The following is a 20,668-nucleotide window of genomic DNA, read 5'->3' as shown; positions in this document are numbered from 1 at the left end:
AAAATCTCTGTAAATGTTCATTAAAACTAATAAAATGTAATAAAAACTCAATCAAAGAATAATACCCAGAAAAAAAACAGAGGAAGAGCCCACCCCTAGGAATTGTCTGTTGCAGTTGTTAGGTGTCGTTGAGTCAAGTGCAACAGCAACCCTGTGAACAAAGATCTGAACCCTGTGCTAACCTGCACCATCCTCACAATCTCTGACGCACTTGAGCCCATTGCTACGGTCACTGTGTTGGTACATCTGGCTGATAGCTCCTCTGTTTCACCAACCCTCCATCTTTGCAACTATGATATCTCTTTCCAAGGAATTGACTGTCCTAGCAACATACCCAAAGTATGTAAGATAAGCATTTGCCATCTTTGCCTTCAGGGAGCACTCTAGCTGACCTTTCTCCAAGACTTACCTGTTTATTCTTTTGGCATTCCATGGGCTATTTAGTACTCTTCTCCAGCACCACAGCTCAAAGGCAAAAAGATAATCTTCTGTTAACCTTAGTCACTCACTGTCCAGCACTCAGATGCATAAGAAGTTATTGAGAAGGCCATGGGCTGAATTAGGCACCCCTTAGTCTTCAAATTATCATCGCTCTTCAGTAATGTGGAGAAGTCCCTGATTGCAGACTTTCCCAATGCAGTACATCTCCTGATCTCCTGAAATTATCCTCCGTAAGATAAAGAAGAAAACTTTATAAAGCTGTTTAGCATCCTTAATCATGTGCTAGGAAACAAGCTCTCCATGAAATAAGCATAAGATAGTCTCCGACAAGAGTTGGAATCAGAATAGATTATTCTTTATTAGACATTGTTGAGTCAATTCTGACTCATAGCAACCGTGAATGAGGCATTGTGCAATCCTGTGCCATCGTAGTCATGACTATGCTTGAGCCCTTGTTACAGCCCCTGTGTTAGTCCCTCTCCTTGGGGGCTTTGAATTGTGGTGCTGGTGAGCAGTGTTGAGTATGCATGGGCTTCCAGAAGAACAAATAATTGTATCTTGGAGAAGGTACAACTAGGATGTTCCTTAGAGTAAAGAATGGTGAACCTTGGTTTCACATACTTTTGAGCACGTTTTCCAGAGGGGCCAGTCCTTGGAAAAAGGCGTCCCACTGGGAAGGTAGAGGGCCAATGGCCAATGACAGGAAGACCCTCAATAAAATCGATGGAAACAGTGGCTGCGGCGATGGGGTTGAGCGTGGTGGAGACCGTGGAGATGGCCCAGATAGAGAAGGTTCAGATCTTTTGTTCACTATGAACCATGGTGGACTCAACAGCACCCAGCCATCAAGAACACAGACCGGCCCTCCCGAAGGCATGCGTAACACATGCGAGAGAAAGCCTTGCCATCTTTGCGTCTGAGGAGTATTCTGGTTGCACTTTTAAAGTGGATTTGTGTGTTCTTTGGACAATGCATGGCATATTAGGACACTGAAAATGGCATTAAAGAACTAAATATATGTGAGTGCCCATCTGCCTTTCAACAGCTTCAGTTTTAATCACTTGATAAATAACCTGAATGCTAACATGTCTGAAGAGCTCCTCAACCATGTTATAATTAAAGAGCAGCAGAGCTAAATGGCAATGAAGTGCCCTTTTAGCGAGCTCCGGTTACCTAGTCGTGAGACCCTACACCTCTGAAAACCTGCTGGAGGGTCAGCTGTGGGTCAGTTCTGACTTGGTAGTACTCAACAACAACTATGACAGTATAAACACACTCTAAAATAAAAGCTCTGGTGGCCTAGTGGTAAGGAAATGTGCTGGAATCCCAAAGGCACATGGTTCAAATTCACCAGCTGCTCTGCAGGAGAAGGATAGGCATTCCCCTCCCATGTGATTAGTGGCTCTGAAAACCTGTGGAAGAGTCAGCTATGGATTGGTTCTGACTCAGGTACACAACGACACCTACACCTCGCCAGGGAGCTTCGGTGGCTTAGTGGCATGGAATTGCACTGCCGATACAAAGGTATACAGTTGAAATCCATCAGTTGCTCTGTTGGAGAAAGATGGACAGTCATTTTTGGTGCAATTTATTGCCTCTAACAACCTGCTGGAGGGTCAGCTATGGTTTGTTTTCAGCGTAACGGTACACAACAACCCATACACCTCATTTTTCAACTACCTCATTATCTAACGTTTTATAACAATTGTAAAAATTTTACTCTCTGACTATTTTGTGCATTGATTACAAGTCTGGTAGCATGAACACCAAGATACAAAGTAAGAGTAAAGCTCACTTTGATGGTTCAGGTTGTTTGCCAGCTTGACCTGGCTGGCTATGATTCTTAGTGGTTTGGCAATGATGTAATAATGTAACTTGGGAGTTAGGTACTGTTATAGACATTCTCCGTTTTCTTATAATGCTGTTTTCATGTAATAACACGGTCTTTGAAGCCATGTCAACAAGTAAGGTGGTGGTGATGGTTGTGGGCTGTTGAGCCAGAACTCATAGCTGACCCTCCAGCCAGTTTTCAGAGGCAGCAAATCACGAGGAAGGAGATTGCCCATCTTTCTTCTGCAGACTATCCCCTGGATTCAAACCACGTGCCTTTGGGATTGCAGTGCAGCTTCTTAGCACTAGGCCACCAGAGCTGCTTATTAAGTAAGAAGTGGAAGTGAATTTAGACACTATTCCAGAATTCAGAAGACAAGGACCAAAAGATCAAATCATGAAAGAAATTATGACAGGGATATAGAGAAGAATAGATAATTTTCCAGAGGAGAGACGAGAACAGATAGGTAAATGAACCTATCTTGACAAATTTTTTTAATTCCAAGAACCAGGTGGGGGTGGGGAGACTTCTTTAATCCTTTATGTAGAGAGAGCAAGATACCACAATGGAGCACAATCACACTTACCTCAGATTTCTCCTCTGCATTACTTTCTAGAAAAATATACTTGGAGAACTATAGACTTTCAGAGGTGAAAAGCAGCAGTTCAAGAATTTGGTACTCAAGAGATAAGGAAAACTACTGTATCTAATTATATCTACTTGGCAAAAAGATACTTTTTTAAAATGTTAAGGCAAGTTATACAAGAGAGGAGCATCCTTAACAGTTTTCAGTTTCTTGCACTTCCTCAAACATGAAGTAAGATTACTAAATCCAGAATGAAAAGGACTAGACACATAGTGAAGTACCATAGAGAACTCGAAGAAGCAAAGAGAAGTGTCAGCGAAGGTTAAGTAAGACTGGCAATGAGATGAGAAATGCAGAAGCAAATACTTGTTATAGCAAAAAGCATAAATAAATATATTTTTAAAAATCTCCCCATATTCTCTTTTCAAGAAATATGATTAAAACAGTCTTAAATAAATAAAATTACAAAGATATGACAGGAAAATGCAAGCAGTAATAATATAAAGACTGGAATATTAATTACAAATAAGACATCCCTTAATACAAAAGGCGATAAAATGACAAAGAAGCTTAATTTCCTGGGTAAGTATTTCGCTCTTCATCCAGTGAATAGTTATTAAGCACTGGTGGCCTAGCGGTAAGGAGTTAAGCTGCCAATCCAAAGGCATGTGGTTCAAATCCACCAGTTGCTCCATGGGAGAAAGATGGGCAGTCTCCTCCCATGCGATTTACAGCCTCTAAAAACCTCGCAGGGGGTTAGCTGTGAGTTGGTTCTGACTCCGGGGCACATAATAACGTTAGTAAAAATGCACTAGAAATATTGTTAGTGTCACAATGCATGGTAAATTGCACTGCTAACCACAGGATTGGTGGTTTGAATTCACCAGTTGCTCTGAGGGAGAATGATGGGGCATTTTTCTTTCCTTAAGATTCAGAGCCTCAGAGACCCACGGTAGAGTCACTATGAGTAGGATTTGACTCAGTGACAGTAGGTTTAAGTCTTTGGGTAGTTGTATTAGGCAAGGGCATACATTGTTGAAAAATAAAGATATGATTGTGATGGGCTTTTATGCTCAAATCAACATGAAATCAAAACATAGAAAACAGAACCAGAAATGCATAGGAAAATTCTCTGAGCCAACCGAAAGTGTTAAAAACCACTTAGTGTTTCACAGATCAGGTACACAAGACACAATGCGTATGTTAATGATGGTAAAGCATGCTGTGAGACCATGATACATGCTGTGTGTTTAATCATGCTGACTGCCTATGCTGAGTATGTCCAGTAAGAACCAGTGTAGTGGGGAATTGGATAGCTACACTAGAGACTGCACATTTTTTGCCAGTTATCATGGACTTTGTATAAAAATTGATTGTATCTGAGGCACAAAAGAAAATGTCAGTAGATCCCCAAAGTAGACACTGTATGTGTCTGATTATCAAAATGATGCCCTAGAATGGTAAATAATAATAACATGAATTAAATTTAAAAATACTCTTTGAAATAAACCTATCATTGGGAATAAATTTGATGCTGCCATCAGAGTCTCTGTTTAGAAACTCACTTGGTTGTGTGGAAGACATGAGAACTCAAAGTTGAGTTTTCAAGTTAGTCATAAGACTGACCACGTAGTGTTGCCAGAGGCTGGGTCATAGTTCTTGGGGAGCAAGACCTGGTGAGAACATGGGAGACACCTGGGCAGCCACAAATGAGGAGATAGAGCACTGGCCTTAGAGTCTTTTAGGCTTGGGTTCAAGTCCTGCTTCTCCCTCTTAGCAGCCACCGTGGAGAGCTCCCTATTTCTGGCTCCCCATCTGCTGATTCAGACGAGAGCTTTTAAGTTGTGCCCGTGGTCTTCGCTCTCACCAGGCACCATAACTGTCTGGGAAGTTTTTAAATAATACTGATCCCTGGGCCCTATGCCCAGAGATTCTGACTTTGTTGTTTTGGTTTTTTTTTTTAATTTATTTTTACTTCGTTGTTTTGGAGTGGGAACAAATCAACAAGGATTTTAAAAAATCTCCCTGGGTGGTTGCAATGTGCAGCCAGGATGGCGAACCCCGGAGCAAGACGATTTCTCGATTCTGAGATTCAGCAGGACTTCTAGATTCCTATAGTCTCTGCACTTGGAGAAAAGTTTCAGAAGGCTAAAACCAGAGGAACAACGATGCAAAGCAATCTAATCAGAGTGTGCATTATCTCAAATGGTGCAGAAAATGTCAGTGCCAGTTAATATTTTGCACCCAACATGATTTAGACCTGGGGCATATATTGTACTCCAAGCCCATTGTAAACACAATAGGCCATTTATTCACTGAACAGTAACCACTGTAATTACCTACAGGGCAAACATATGAGGTTGTTCAAGCAACAATTAATTGTGGACCTGGAACTAATGGGACAATAACGGCAAAGTATCAACCAGAGTGTGATTCAGAAATCACATCAGAAAACCAATATTTTCCAAATTGTATTAGATAAGCACTTTTTCTTTGGACATGATGGCACATATAGCATCCCCAGTCCTGAAATAGTTGCTCCCTGACTTTTCTAATAGCCCCTTCTTAAACTTGTGAGCGTAGGAAGCTGCCATGTTATTTCAATCTTGAGAGAAGAAATAACCATGGCTCCTAGGTTTGAGGGAATCGTCCCCTACCACCACCAGGTGCTGCTGAGTTAAATCCATCTCATAGTGACCCCGTGTAGCACAGTAGGATCATGCTCCATAGAGCTGTCAAGGACTGATTTCCCCTCCCCCGCCCAGAAGAATAACATCAGGCCCCCTTGTTCAAAGTCCCTCTGGTGGACTTGAATCTCCAACCTTTTGGTTTGCATCTAACTCAGACCAGGAAAAGGGACAAGGTCTCCATCGCCCCACCTCCAGGAAGCCTTGATGGGGAAAAGAATGACAGAGAGACAGCAGCAGTAACTGGGGCGTCTGGATGCTAGGATGGAAGTGTCAGATCTAGAGCTGTCGCTACAATAATTAGGAGTTTGGGGAGAAAGCAGATGATGGCTGACGGAGCTGCTTCAGCCTTGCTACCTCCCTATCAAAGACTTAAATAAAACAAAAGAAGGAAGGAAGGACAAATTAGGTTAAGTCACGGAAGAGTTCTTTTGTAGCCGCAGAGGGGAGCACTGAGTCACTGCCACTGAGGCAGAACCAACTCTGGGCTGATCCTCCAGCAGGTTTGCAGAGGCTCTGAATCACACAGAGGAAGAATGCCCATCTTTCTCCTGCAGAGCGGCAGGTGGATTCAGACTGGCTGCCTTTGAGTTGCCAGTGCAACTCCTTACCCTCTAGGCCACCACAGGGGAAAGGCCTTCCTCCTTATGACAGAGAACCTGAAGACATTGTTAAAATTCCACTGCATTTTAAAAGTAATGAAAACCACCCGCATAGTCTTCTCAATTGCTTGCTGTGCGTCAGAGAGCTGGGCAATGACTACGCGGGATAGAAAGGGTAATGATGCCTTTGAGTTGTGGTGCTGGAGAAGAGTGTTGAATATACCATGGACTGCCAGGAGAACAAATAAGTTCATCCTAGAGAGTGTGAGACCAGGCTGCTCCTTGGAGGCAAGGATTCTGAGGCTTCATCTGACATACACTGGAAGTCAGTCATTTACATCCAAAATTGTTTTAATGTAGAAAAACTGATGAGAAAAGACTGAAAGTCAAATTGTAAAACAGGCAAAGGAGGTGAAGAATTTCCAGAGGAAAAAAAAAGAGACAAAGAAGCCGAAGGAGATAATTTAGCCCCTCTCATACTAAGGTAAATGCAAGTTATAACCAGGACTCTAGAGTGGTTCGTGCTGATCGGACCCCCTGCAGAGGGACCAGAATGTGGATTCTAATTCTGTATATCTGGAGTAGAAGTGCACTTCTCGGCAGGGGGTTGAACCAGAATGAACTGGTTCAAAGCCCTGGTTATAACTAGAACAAGATAACCTCCCCCCCCCCACCGCCCCCCTTATCCTGAAGAGATTAAAAGTTGTTCTGCATCTCTATACATGAGGCTGGACGAAAGGAGGCCAGGAACCAGAGGGAATGGGATGGAGAAGGTGACATTTCAGCTGGCCTTCTAGGACGGATAATTAGAATCCAATTTGACAATTTACTAGCTCTTAAAAGAAAAAGGAAGAAATAATTAAGGGAAAGATTTGACTACTGAGTTGAAATGAAAATGCATACATGAAATTTAAAGGCAAACAAATTGGGATATTTGTAGCAACTGTGATCGCCTGAGTTTAAATGCTGTATTGTACACATACAAAGTCTTCATTAGACTCAATCTAAAAGCATCCAAATGCCACTTAAAAAATAAACAGAGGACATGAAAAAGCAGTTCCTAAAATAACTAAAGAACTCAAACTCATTGCTGTTGAGTCAGAATCGAATCATAGCTGACTTTTCAGTGGGTTTTCAGAAGCTTTAAATTGCTCTTTCTTTCACGGAGCAGCTGGTGGATTTAAACCGCTTGCCTCACGGTTAATAGAACAACTCCCCACCAACTAGGCCACCAGTGCTCCTGACCCTAAAACAGGACATGTTGTCATGTGCCACAGAGTCAAAACCGATCCATAGCTGACCCTCCAGTGGGTTTTCAGAGGAAGTTAATCGCACAGGAGGAGATTGTCCATCCTTCTCCCAGAAGGGGCTGGTGGATTCAAACCACCTGTTTTCAGAAGTGTAGCACAGCTTCTAACCGCTAGGCCACCAGGGAGCTCCGGTAGTAAGGAGCTGTACTGCCAACCCGAAGGCATCAACAACTCGCATCAACCAGCTGCTCCATGGAAGAAAGATAGGCAATCTCCTCCTGGGCAAATAACAGCCTCTGAGAACCTGAAGGAGGGTGAACTATGGATTGGTTCAGACTTGACAGTCCACACAGTTCATAGTAACATAACAACAACATCAGTTACTGCTCACACGGGAAAAGGTTCAACTTGCACTTAATTAATATTGGCAACGTGGCTCAAGTTTTTCATGATAAAACAATTCTAAATGAAATATTTTAAAAAAATTTCCTCGGTTGATAAGAATGTGGTAAAAACTTCCCTCAAATGTTATAGCTTAGCTAGACTGTATGTCGATTGATACAATCCTTTGAAGGAATAAGTACTAAAACTTTGGGGTTGCTGGCTGAAGCAAGCAATTAAGTGCTTTACTAACAACTGGAAGTTGGTGATTTGCACCCACCTGAGGTGCCTTCTAAGTCAAGTCTGCGTCTGACGGTCATCATCTTCAAACCTGCAGAAGGACAGGTCTGTACTGTGCACGTCAAGTCCTCATGAGTTGGAATTGATTCAGAAGCAGCCTGTTTTGGTTTTGTGTTTTGTTTTATTGCATCTTTATTAGCCATATCCTTGGGAAATTTTACATGCTGGACTCTGTCTTAAATAGTCTGAAGTACGGAGGGCGGGGGGTGGGGGGCAGGGTAGAGACAATTATACATATGATTGTAGGATCATATGGCAACCATGACTCTTTTTGGAATTCCTGAGTGATGGTTAAGCTCTGAACTATTGGAAAATAAAAGGTTGATTGTTCTCACCCAGCCAGGAACACCTTGGAAGGTAGGCCTCTTTGATCCTGAAGAGTCGTAGCCCTGAAACTCTGTGCGGACAGTTTTCCTCTGCCCATGTGAGATTGTTATGAGTTGGAATTAACTCATCAACAACTAAACACCAACAATGAAGAATTATAATTGCAAGCTCCAAACTGGGCATGATTCAGCAAATTGTAGTATGTCTACATGCTGGGACATTATGTAACTATTGAAATGCTCACAAAGAATTTTTAATAGGGAAACTTGGAGGATAGTATTAAATAAGAAAAATTCAAAGGCAGCTCATTTTCGTATGCAGAATGATCTTAACGATGTTTCAAGAACAAGTCTAGGAAAAGGGCTGGAAGGAGCTAGATGATGGTATTAATGAAGGGTAGATTAGGAGTTGTTTTCCTCCTTCCAGCCTTTTTTCTGAGCTGCGATGTTCCCTTGCCTGTGCCTCTTATGTATAACATTCACCGTACAGAGGTGTTGGAACGCCTCACCCTTGTGTTTGTGTCTCATGCTAGAACTGAGCTCCCTGTACTGGGCTCACAGCTGTAAGACCCCTCAGTAAAAAGTTCTCTCTTTCTCTCGTGTTTTTCAGCTTTCCTTTGCTGCAACCACGCCTGTCCTAGCTGATAAGAAAAAATATCCTTATTTCTTTCGGACTGTGCCGTCAGATAACGCGGTGAACCCAGCCATCCTGAAGTTGTTGAAGTACTACCAGTGGAAGCGGGTGGGCACCCTGACTCAGGACGTGCAGAGGTTCTCCGAGGTATGTCCTACTTGGGGCACCAGAGGGCGGCCCAGGCTCTCCTGTTAAGTGGTGACCTCTCCTAAACAAACTGACAACCCCACACACCCACTGCTGTGGGGTAAATTCCAAGAATGTCTGTCAGCTATCCAAGGCTGCAGATCTTTACGGGGTGGGGGGACCTCAAAACTTGTTGCTGTTGAGTTGGAACTAACTTAGGACTTACACTTCAGTGGGTTTTCTGAGGCTATAAATTACATGGGAGAGAGAGCCCATCTTTCTCTGAAGGAACTGCTGGTGGATTCGAACCACCAAATCATACGGTTAGCAATGCATTTCCCTATTAACTATACCAGCAGAGCTCCATTTGCAGGAGGAGACTGTCCGTATTTCCTCATGGAGCCCCTGGTGGATTCGAACTGCCCTCCTTTAGATTAGCAGCCCAGCGTGTAATGCGCTACACCACCAAGGCTCCTTGCAAGGGGCAATATGGCTTACTGAGAGCTGAGCAATGTCTCAGGACTTTTAAGAAGGCTTGTTTTAGCAAGCTTATTGCTTTTTTCCCATTGACAAAACAATCTAGTAACAGGAATTGGAATGTGCCTGGAGCTGGTGAAAGCCTCCAACTGGGATCTCTCAGGAGTGAAATCTTCCCTTTTGCTGTTCATTTCTAACTAAATCATGTGTATTATTCCCTCAATGAGTTGTCCCTGTTACTAAGGCTCTTTTGTTACTGGATGCGGTGAAATTAGGTCTGATTCACATCAATACCATGTGACAGCGTCGAGGTGCCCCTAGGGTTGTTTTCTAGGCTATGTCCTTTCCAGGGGATGGTCACCAGGTCTTTTCTCTTGCAGAGCCATCCATGTGAGTTCAAACCACCAACTTTTTGGTCAATGGCTGAGCCTCCAGTTCCTGACTAATTCTGTAATGACCATTTAGGATTATAATGTGCCAAGAGAGTTTTCTGAGAATTTTTGAGAGGAATGGGTTTTGAACCACAACACCAGTATCATGTTGTTGGTTTATACCATTGAATTGAGACCAACTCATAGCTGACCTTCCAGCTGATTTTCCGAGGCAGTAGATCGCGCACAAGCTGATTGCTCATCTGTTTCCCACAGAGAAGCTGGAGGATTCGAACTATGTTCCTTTGGGTTGGCAGCACACTGATTCTATTTTGTTTTCACATCTTACCAAACCAAATCAAACGCACTGCCCATGAGTCCACTTCGACTCATGCTGCCCCTTCGCTGGGTTTCCAGGGCTGTTAAGCCTTGTGCATGTTGCATCATCTTTCTTCTGGGAAGCAGCTGGTGGCTTTGAACCACTGACTTTTGGGTTAGGAGCTCATCAAGTACTGTCACTCTGGTCTCCTGTCACATACATTATCAATAACTTTGAGGGTTTTTTGGCAAAAAATTTGAACAAGACCAAAAATATGGGTATAAAAAGTAAACATTTCTTCTCTCTGCCTTCTAAATCTCATCCTCTCCTGAACTAAGTAAGCCCTTTTCTCAGCTTGGTATTCATCTGCCCAGAACCTTTAAAATAAATCTTCTTAAAACCATCTGACTGTGTGCTATATATTTGGAGCTTTTTCTCTTTACAAAAGGGCTTGGAGATCTTGATTTACCTTCTTCTTCTTTTTTTTTTTTTGTGAGAAAAACTTGTATTTAGAATTAGCCAGCTGGACTCAGTTTAGATGATCCCAATTTTGTTGGCAACATCCAAAGCATCTTAGTCAGAAGCAAGTCGAACATAAACCTTCTTCTCTCCATCAGGCCTAATCAAAGTGTTGACCTTGGCCACATCAGTGTCATTGAGCTTCTTTACAACTTGTTTAATTTGGTGCTTGTTGGCCTTGACATCCACAGTGAACACGAGTGTGTTGTTATCTTCTGTCTTCTTCATGGCTGACTCAGTGATCAGGGGAAATTTGATGATGGCATAGTGGTCAAGCTTGTTTCTCCTGGGGGCGCTCTTCCAGGGGTATTTGGGCTGCCTTCGGAGTCTCAGCGTCTTAGGCCACTGGAAGGTGGGTGACGTGCGGATCTTTTTTTTTTTTTTTTGGCTGTGGACACCCTTCAGCACTGCCTTCCTGGCCTTTAATGCCTTTGCTTTGGCTTCAGTTTTGGGAGGGGCAGGGGCTTCCTTCTTCACTTTCGGCGCCATCTTCGCAGAAAGGCAATTTGCCTTATTCATACTTAAGAATTTCTTGAATGAGTAGGTGGTGAAGGTTCTTTCCAGGCTTTTTGTACCATACCCAATACCGTATCATGCGTGCATACTTGCATCTTTGGACTGATTTTGAGTCTTGGTAAGTCTGGACATGGAGCGATTGGATCATTAAAAATGTTAAGATTTTTGAAACTCACTTTCTGGAAAATTATTCCAACCTCTATTGTTTCTAGCAGCATTTGAAAGTCCCATTTGCACACATCCTCACCAACAGCCAATATGGGATATTATCAAATCTTTGGAGGAAAAAGTCCCAAACCTGCGTCTACTCACAGGAGTGCCGGGGTGTCACATGTCTCTTTTTTACTTGCCTTGTCTATTTGACGTTCCTGTCTCTTTCCAAGGATGCTCTTGATACTTATGAGCCGCCCTGAATGACTAGACGTGCCAGGTGTGATTAGCAGCACAGGAGGGAAAAGCTGAAAACCTTCTACGTCAGTGTATTAGTTTTCTAGAGCGGCAGTAACAAAAGAAAGCAAGTGGCTTAAAGGGGCAGAAATTAATTCTCTTATGGTTTTGGAGGCTGGAGTCTACAATCAAGGTGCTGGCAGGGCCATGCTCCCTCTGAAGGTTCTAGTACAGATACTTCTTTGCTTTTCCCTCAGATCCCAGTAACTCTTCTGTTGTTATTATTATGTGCCATTGAGTTGACCATGAACTCATCCCAACTCTATTATCAACAGATCTGAGCCTTGTCTTACCTTGGGACATCTTCACCACCTCATATATACTTGAACCCATTGTGACAGTTGCTATATCAACCCATCTTGCTGATCGTGGCATCATGCTTAATTTCCATGGATACAAGCCATTGAATTTAGGACTCTGCCTAATCCAGCATGACTTCCTCTTAAATTGTTCACATCTGCGAAGACCCTACTTCTAAATAAGGTCACACTTGACGGTGTTGTATGCACTTGAGCCAAGTACAGAGTAGGGGGAGCATGAGGGCAGTGTCCAGGTGGTTCTTGAGAGAGTGGGAAGGACAGATTCCCTTCCGCAGGCCTAGACAGGTTGCTTCTGCTAGCAGGTGCCTGGGGAAGAGGAGACCTGGGACAGAGAGAGAAGGGAGGAGGGGAGAAAGAGAGGAAGAGGCCAGTGCTAGGAATTTTCAGCCATGCTTTCCACTCTGCATTTCGCCATTCTAAGCTCTCGTCCCCATCTTTCTGAAGAGAAGAAGTCACTTGTCTTATGACCTTGGGTGGGTCACATCACTTCCCTGACTTTCCGTTTCCTCCCTCTTCAAATGGGGACAGCAGTCCTTCCCATGCCTTTCCTGCCAGGTTTTTGGCAAAATCAAATGAGTAATGGATTTGAGGAGCTCTGTAAACCACACAGCCTGTGCCCACAGCGATGCTTTCTGAAGTACTTCAAAGCGGAAGTGTTAGGCCTCATTGTCCATAGTTATCCAAACAAGGCGAGCTTTTCCCAGGCAACTGGTCCATTCTTCCAGCTCTCTGCTTTTCCACTGCAGGAAGGAGGCAGAGGACACTGACCTCTGGTGGGAGTGAGTCGCTGCCAGACACTGATGTGGCTTCTGCTGGAACTGCCCCTGTCCTGCGGGGACAAGGAAGGGCTCCAGGGTGAGCATGAGCCAGGTTGGTGGTGGTGGAATGGGGAACCTCCCCTGCACCACCAAAACCAGATCCTGCAGGTTTTTGGTGGGACTTGTTTTTTCTCTCTTCATAGCATCTTTGGTTAGCTGAGCCCTGAGGACTCTTAGAGACACTTCCTCCCATCTCTTCATTGTACTGAAGGGGAAACTGAGGCCCAGGGCGGAGAAGGGATGGTGTTCAGGGCTTCAAAGCCCCTCTGAAGTCATGAGGAATTATCAACAGGAAAGACAGGGCTGAATCCCAGAGTCCCACCTCCCATTCCTGCTTTCTATCATTCCTTCTTTCCATCCATAACTCCCTGTGATCCTACAGGATCCTCACAGCAACCTCCAAGGATACAGAATAGGGCTTTGAGCCAGTTCATTCCAGTTTGATCCCTGCTGAGAATTTGCATTTCCACAGGAAGTACACCGAATCAATTTGCATTTTAATTATGTAAATGTAACTATGTGTTGATTTTATGTGTATATATACCTGTTTTTATGTCGTCATAGACTACTCATAACGACCCTATGAATGAAAGACCCGAACACTTGTTTAACTTTCATCATTTCTCCAAGTTCATAGGGTTTCCGGAGGCAAGCTATTTCAGAAGTGGATGCCACTCCAGCTTCTAAGCTTGTTTTAATCAGGCAGCTCCACCAAACACTGTCAGCCATTCTCACATTTGATGCGTCAGTGTCACAGTGTTTAGCATCACGGCAATCACAAGTTAGTTACCTCTGTACAGCAAATGGACAGACCAGTGCTATACCACTTACAAGAATGTTTGACCAATCCCAAAAACAGGCCTGAGGGCCGCAGATTACAATCACCCACCTTTGACTTGGTAGCATAACTTTCTATCCACCAGGCCCACAGAGCTGTCTCTATGTTGGTGGTGGTGTTGGTGGTGTTAAGTGCCTAGGGATCTATAAAAATCACCTGGATCTTTTCAAAACTGTAGATTCTGACTCAGTTTATCTGGGGTGGAAGTTAAAATTCTCAGCAGGGGGTTGAACAGAATGAACCAGTTCAAAGTCTTGGCTTGGAATATCTTTAAGAGTGAATATAAAGTGGGTAAAATCAGCCCTGATGTTGAGTCATCACCAATGTTGAGTCAGATGGCCAGTCTCTCTTACCTTCCATCATAATATCTGGAGGGTCATGTTTTCTCTTCTACAGATGAGAAAACTGAGGCTTACAGAGGATAAAAAGGCTTCTTGTCCAAGTGAGTCAGCTAGTGAGGAGCTCAGCCAAGAAGGTGGACAGTAGGTTCAGTGTGGGCTCCACTGCACCTTCTCACTGGAACCAGGTGTGGACAAGTGTAGCAGGACCTTCAGCTGAGGTGTCACAGTATCTCAGCAGGAAGCCGCCCTTCCCAAGGACCGGATGCACCTTGGTGATATTGCTGGCAGGGACCCCTTTTGGTTTAAACCTCTCAGCCCAGCTGACTCCTCTTTGGACCCAAGGGTTTTAGCATCTCTCCCCAATGTCTGGGCTGCGTCGCTGGAGTGCAGGCCCTGGAAACTTGCCAGGGCCTAACAGCTTTTCACGAGTGCAAAGGAAACTGGATTCCTTTTATGAAACTGGTCGATCAGCAGTGTCAAGCACTTCTCTTCCGGACTGGTATTCTGGAAAGACTGTCAAGTGCAAGCAGCATTTACATTGGAGGAATCTTGGGTAGAAGCTTTCTGTCCATAGTTCTCTGAACATGGCATTGGGGCTGTGGAAGGATGGAGGACAGAGGCTGTGCTACCCCAGGACTGCCTGCTCTTGAGGATACGATTCCCTGAGACTTAGTGCCAGACTGCTTGGGACTCGGATCACATAGGCCGGTGATTCGTTCTACATGTCGGAGGCTGAGATACATGAAGCCTAGAGCTGCTGCTGTAACATCCAGTGGTCCATGGAGAAAACTGGCAGCTGAAAAGAATGAGCTTGTCTCAGCCATGCCTTCTTTTGGTCAAAGGTTTAAATGAAATGACAGAAGAAGGGAGAGCTTGGAGTCAGATGGGCTGGGCTTTTGGTCTGGCTTTTCAATAGCTGTAAGACCCCAAGCAATTCCCTTCAGTCACTGAGATTGTATTTTCTCCTGTGCAAACTGGGGATCTTGCTTGCCTTAGAGGTGCTGGGAAGTGGGAGCGCTAGAGAAGAAAACATAAACTCAAGGTAGTGAGTCCCTAGGGAGTTGCATGCCTAACTCAAAGGTGTCTCTTCTCTGCCGGTCTGAATCCAATAGCAGTGCCACAGGAGAAAGATGGGCACCTTTCTCCCATGTGATTCACAATCTCAGAAAAGCCAGCAATGAGTTGGTGCTGACGCCAAGAGTTATGAGGGTTGTTTTGTTGTTGTTATTGTTGTTGTTACTGTTTTAGTTTGCTTCACAGTAAGAGTAATGTTTGTGTGAACTCTAGATGTGCAGGTTCACTTGCTGAAATAATCGCATGGTCACCATGTGCCAGGGCCTGTGGCAGACCCTGTGCTGTGGAGGACCAGCAATGAGTGGATGTGGTCTCAGACGAGTGAGTAGGTCACACTTTCCACGTCTGGCTCCCAAGGACCCTCGGGGGCGATTATTCTTGCCAGATGCAGTTCCCTAAAGTGGATTTTTATTTTCTCTTTACTTTCCCCCATCCTCCGTTTAACTCTTTATTGGGATATAATTGACAACCTCTCTGGCCCATCCATTGCACAGGCCCTGTTCAGGTAGCGTGGTGTGTTTACACAGCTGTGCCATCCAGCCCACACTCCCGTTTAAGAGCTCTTCCATCACTACGTAAAGTCTCCTGTGCCCTCACAGGTGCTGTTTCTAGAGTTTTGCTTTGTCTGGAAATGTCATATGAATGGAGCTGTGTCTGGCCGCTTTTATTTTCCACAGTATGCTTGAAGTTCAGCCAGGCTGTGGTGCGGGTATCAGGGGTGTGATCTTTCATGCTCATAAATAATATTCTCTTGCATGGATAGAAATCACTTGATTAACTGGAAGAATCCTGGTTCTAATACCACCGCCCAGAACAAGTAAATTAGATGAGCCAGGCATTAGCAGTTTTTCAAGTTCTCCAGATGATCCCTAATTGGGAATCAAGGCTCTGCCTGTGGCCGATAGTTGGGGCTTCAGGGTGGAAATGGTGCCCTCTTGTGGTAAGAGCCCTTGAGCTTGGAGCAGCCCCAGTGGGCTTGGCAGCCTGAGTGTCCTCAGCGGGTCTGTAGACCAGGGGCAGGAAAGAGAAAGTGGACAGAGACCTCGATCAACACTAGGGTTCTGTGTATACAGGAGGACAGAGGTGGTGAAGAGCTGAGGGTGATTCTTGGGGTCCAGGATGGATGGGCAGGGGACTAGGTGGGCTTGGAGGAAGTGGAGGTCTCTGAAGTATGGCTGCTATGAGGATGGGGTGGGGGAGTTGGAGGGCTGTGTAGCTCTGGTCAGAGCTGTACGGGGGTGCTGAGGTCGAGGCCCTGACCATGTGTGGATAGCTCAAGTGGAGTAGAGGTGAAGGTCCCAGGATCTGAGGAGAAGGAAACAAGAGGCTCAAGTGTCATGATTCGCTGGCATAGGATGGAGGCAGGGCCTAGAGGAGAGATGAGAGCTTTGAGTGGGGAATGCCTGGGAGGACCTGCAACAGCCAACAGGAGCTGTCGGGCTTCTGTCCCAGGTCCAGGTCCTATTGTTGTTAGATGCTGTTAAGCTGCCTCCAACCCATAGTAACCCTGTATGTAAGAAAACAAAGCTGCCCGGGCCTGAGTCATCCTCACAGTCACCGCTGTTGGAGCTCATTGTTGCGACCACTCTCAGTCCATCCTGTTGAAGGCTCTCCTCTTTTTCACTTGCTTTTTACTTTGCTGAGCATGATGTCCTTCTCCAGGGACTCATTCTCCTGATAATACGTACAAAGTACAAGAAATTAATCTGCACCATCCTCGAGCCTAAGGGTCATCCTGGCTGTGCTTTTTCTAAGACAGATTGGTTCACTCTTCTGGCTGGCCGTGGTATAGTCAGTATTCCTCACCAGCACAATCCCTCAAAGGCATCGATTCTTCTTCAGCTTCCTTATCTTTACTCCACATCCTGTTGTTGTTGGGTGCTGTCGAGTCGAGTAGGACTCACAGTGCCCATATGAATAACAGATTTGAACTCTGCCCGTCCTGTGCCGTCCTCATCGTCTTTGACACACTTGACTTAGCTGCAGTCACTGGGTCAGTCCGTTTCAATTGAGGCCTTTCCTCTCTTTTTTGCTGACGCTCCACTTTTCCAAGCATAATGTCCTTTTCTAAGGAGTAGCCTCTCCTAGCAACATGCCCAAAGTGTGAGAGATGAATCTGTGCCATCTTTACCTCCAAGAAGCACTCTGGCTACACTTTTTCTAAGTTTATCTGTTTGTTCTTTTGGCAGTCCATGGGCTGCTCAGTACTCTTCTCCAACATCACAACACAAAGGCATCAGCGCTTCTGTCATCCTTATTGCTTGTCCAGCTCTCAAATGCTAGCAAAAGAAAGAAAAAAGAAAGCGAAAAAAGAAAAGACTGTGGCCTGACTCAGGCATGCTTTAGTCTTCAGACATCATTGCTCTTGAGTATTCTGGAGAGATCGCTGACAGCAGACTTGCCCAGTGCAATACATCTGATCTTTTGACTCCTGGTACCAAAGGTGTTGCTTGTTGCTCCAAACAAGATGAAGTCATTGACAACATTCCGTTTTTTCTTCATGTATCATACTGTTCCCTGTCGGCCGAGTGCTGAAGCTTTTTTTGTCTTTTTGATGTTGAGATGCAATCCATATTGAAGGCTGTAGTCCTTGATCTGAGGCAGTAAGTGTTTCACGTCCTCCTCAATTGTAGCAAGCAAGGTTGTGTCATCTGCATACTGAAGGCTGTTGATCCTGGAAGCTGCCAACCCACGTTCAGCAAAATATTCATTTGATTCTCAGTCCTGTGTATGCTTGGACTAACCACTAACTAGCGAGGTATACTTGCGCAAAGTGCTTCACTTTGCTGGGCCTCTGTTTTCTCCTCTGTAACCTAAGAGATTTGGGCCAATTGACATCTGCAATTCTTCTGAGCTCTAGAACAATGGAGATATGGCCATCAACCCTGACCTTTTCACTCCTGGAGAGGTAGGGGTGTGGGTAACTGTGATTATTATTTAACCTCTTGGGTTTTTTTTCCATCTTGAAAATGGCAGTAATGATGGTAGCTACCTTCTAGGGTTATTAGGTTTCAAAGGGTTAGGATACATAAATATTAAGAACAATGTCTGACTCATCATAAGCCCCATGCAAGTGGTGGCTTTCATTTGTATTGTCACCAGGGGTCTGGTTCCTTGAGCCATGGTTGGATGTCATTCAGAAGGATCTTCTCCAGAGCAACCTTCTGCTCCCCAAAGGCTCTGAGACCCCCTGCCTGAGTCCTGGTCCCAGAGCTCTAGGGGGTGGGGTGGTGCTTTGGGGCTGACCTTTCCATATCAGAAGCTTCCCTCAAATGGTACGCCCCACCAAGACCCTGCATATGCCTCCGACCCAAAGGTCATCATCTGCTGAGCTTCCTCTTCAAAGCAGCCACCTTTCCAGGCCCTCTGGGATCCCTTCTGTCCCTTTGAAATATCCCCACTTACCACTTTGCCATCTGCCCCACCAGGATGATCTCTGGGCAACTCTTCCAAAGTTACCATTTACCGTCATTGATCCCGAGAGACAGTCTTACAGTGGGGAGCAGGCAGCCCCATGCTTGGCACTGAGCTTCGAGATGACATCATTAGAGTCCTAGGCCCTCCTGCTGCCCTGACCAGGAATGAGCTCTCAGCGTGACTCACAGGCCCTTCTCTTGCCAGCCCCCTGCAGCACCCCTCACTGCCTCACCTCCAATCACGCCCTCCAGCCACACCATGCATCTTCTGCCTTGTCCCTCCCATCTCCTTGTTCTTTCCAAGCTGTGGCAGTGTTTCTCTTGGGCATCTCTCTGTACCATCTCTTTGCACAAGGCAGCATAATGCACCATCTGCTTCCATGTCTACCGCCACCTCCACTGTGCTGGGGAGCCCCGTGGGCTGTTCTGTGTCTCCCCGCCCTGCAGGGTGCTGACCCGTGCCTATTCAGTGGGATTGCAGGAAATTCGTTTCTACCCATCAGATTCAAGGGCACTAGTGATTCTTTTCCCCTCTGTTGTCCAGAGAGTCTTTCTGCACATAGTTGGTGAGATTGAGGATTGGGAGGATACAGCGGTTCCCAGCCCTGGTGTCTGTGCTCTCTTGACCCATCCTTTGCCCTCTTGGCCTCATGCCTGAGTTGCTGGTGCCACCAGGAAGGCAGACGGGGCTGGAGGAGTTAGTAGGTCAGACCCCAGCCAGTCAGAGCTAGCACAGAGCATGCAGTCCTATCTTCATGTTAAGCCTTTTTGAGATGTGAGATAGATTGTTGGTGAGTATTTTTCTAGAGGTCTCAGTGGAAAGTTCTGGATCAGCCACCAGAACCAGAACTGACCAGAATCCTTGACATAGTTGCTTGTGCTCAACATTGATGTGGGAAATTTGGAAGGCGCAGGGTCTGTTTGTGCCTGAGTTGTCTTGTCTTGGCTTTGACATCCTGGGAGGTCCATTCTGAGTTCTCAGAACTTCATCCTCCCTCTCCCGGGGCCGGGCAGGTAATCCTTTGTACAGTGATTCTCAGAGTGTGGTCCCTGGACCAGTAACATCAGTGTCACCTGGGAACTAAATGCAGATTGCCAGGCCCTGTGAATCAAGCACTTGATTACTTGAGTCCTGTAACCTGTGTTTCAGTCAGCACTCCAGGTAATACTTATGCACTGGAGTTTAAGAACATGGAACTCCTGGGTGGCCCAGAGAGTTAGACAGTCAGCTACTAAACAAAAGGTTGGCGGTTCAAACCGGCACAGAGGTGCTTTGGAAGAATGCCTTACTGCTCTTCTTCTGGAAGACCACAGCACTGAAAATTGTGGGGCACAGTCCTGCTCTGGCACGCACGAGCTTGCCGCGAGTTGGAATGGACCCAGCGGTAGCTGCCGGGTGAGACCACTGTGCCCGTAGCCCAGTTGCCCTGAGGAGGGCTGAGCACAGCACACGCTGAGCCCCTCTGGTCTCTGTCCTTGGCTCTGCTCCAGGCTGCACCTGGCCTGCAGTCTCTCTGCAGATCTCATCGTTTCTGCTTGGGAGGCAGGAGGACACTCCTGTCCGATCAGATTCTGGTCCTAATGACACTGCGGCCCCAACCCTTCCTCCAGCTTTATCTGGAAAGCTCTCTAATGCTCCCAAGTGACTTGGCTGCTGCCCCAGGCAAATACACCTCTCTCCTCCTCTGGGGTCTTACCTCCAGCTCTGGAGGGGCCTGGCCTCCCTCAGTCAGCAGCAACAACTCCCATACCTACCCTGTGAGCTGGCTGGCTGTGGCAGCTTACAGGGAAAGGTCTGGTATTTAACATATTTGTATAGGTCTCAGTGGGGCCCTGTTTGCACTCAGCTTCTTGCCTGAATGTTGGCAGTTCCCATTCCCCCAGTGGCATCATGAAGGAAAGGCCCGGCTAGTCTCTGCTTGTGTAGATTCACATAGAAGTGGATTTGAACTGCCGACTCAGACCAGCTGGTCGGTCTGAACCACCCTGAGAGGCGCAGACTTTGGGTTGGCAGCACAGCTCCCAGGGCCCTGGGCCACCAGCTCTAT

General features: G+C 45.6%; 1 protein-coding gene across 1 annotated transcript in view; it reads left to right on the top strand.

Annotated features, from left to right (window-relative positions):
* Nucleotides 1–20,668, top strand: part of GABBR2 (gamma-aminobutyric acid (GABA) B receptor, 2) — a 518,990-nt gene that overhangs the window by 205,250 nt on the left and 293,072 nt on the right. The window contains exon 3 of the mRNA XM_006886874.1: nt 9,015–9,185. Coding sequence (XP_006886936.1) covers nt 9,015–9,185 — 171 coding nt within the window. The remainder of the gene's footprint in view (nt 1–9,014; nt 9,186–20,668) is intronic.

Source organism: Elephantulus edwardii, unplaced genomic scaffold (genome assembly GCF_000299155.1).
Source record: "Elephantulus edwardii isolate Elephantulus edwardi_28Jun2011 unplaced genomic scaffold, EleEdw1.0 scaffold00052, whole genome shotgun sequence".
In the NCBI taxonomy this organism is placed as follows: domain Eukaryota; kingdom Metazoa; phylum Chordata; class Mammalia; order Macroscelidea; family Macroscelididae; genus Elephantulus; species Elephantulus edwardii.
The sequence above is the reverse complement of the archived record's forward strand: the minus strand, read 5'-3'. Positions and strand labels throughout refer to the sequence as shown.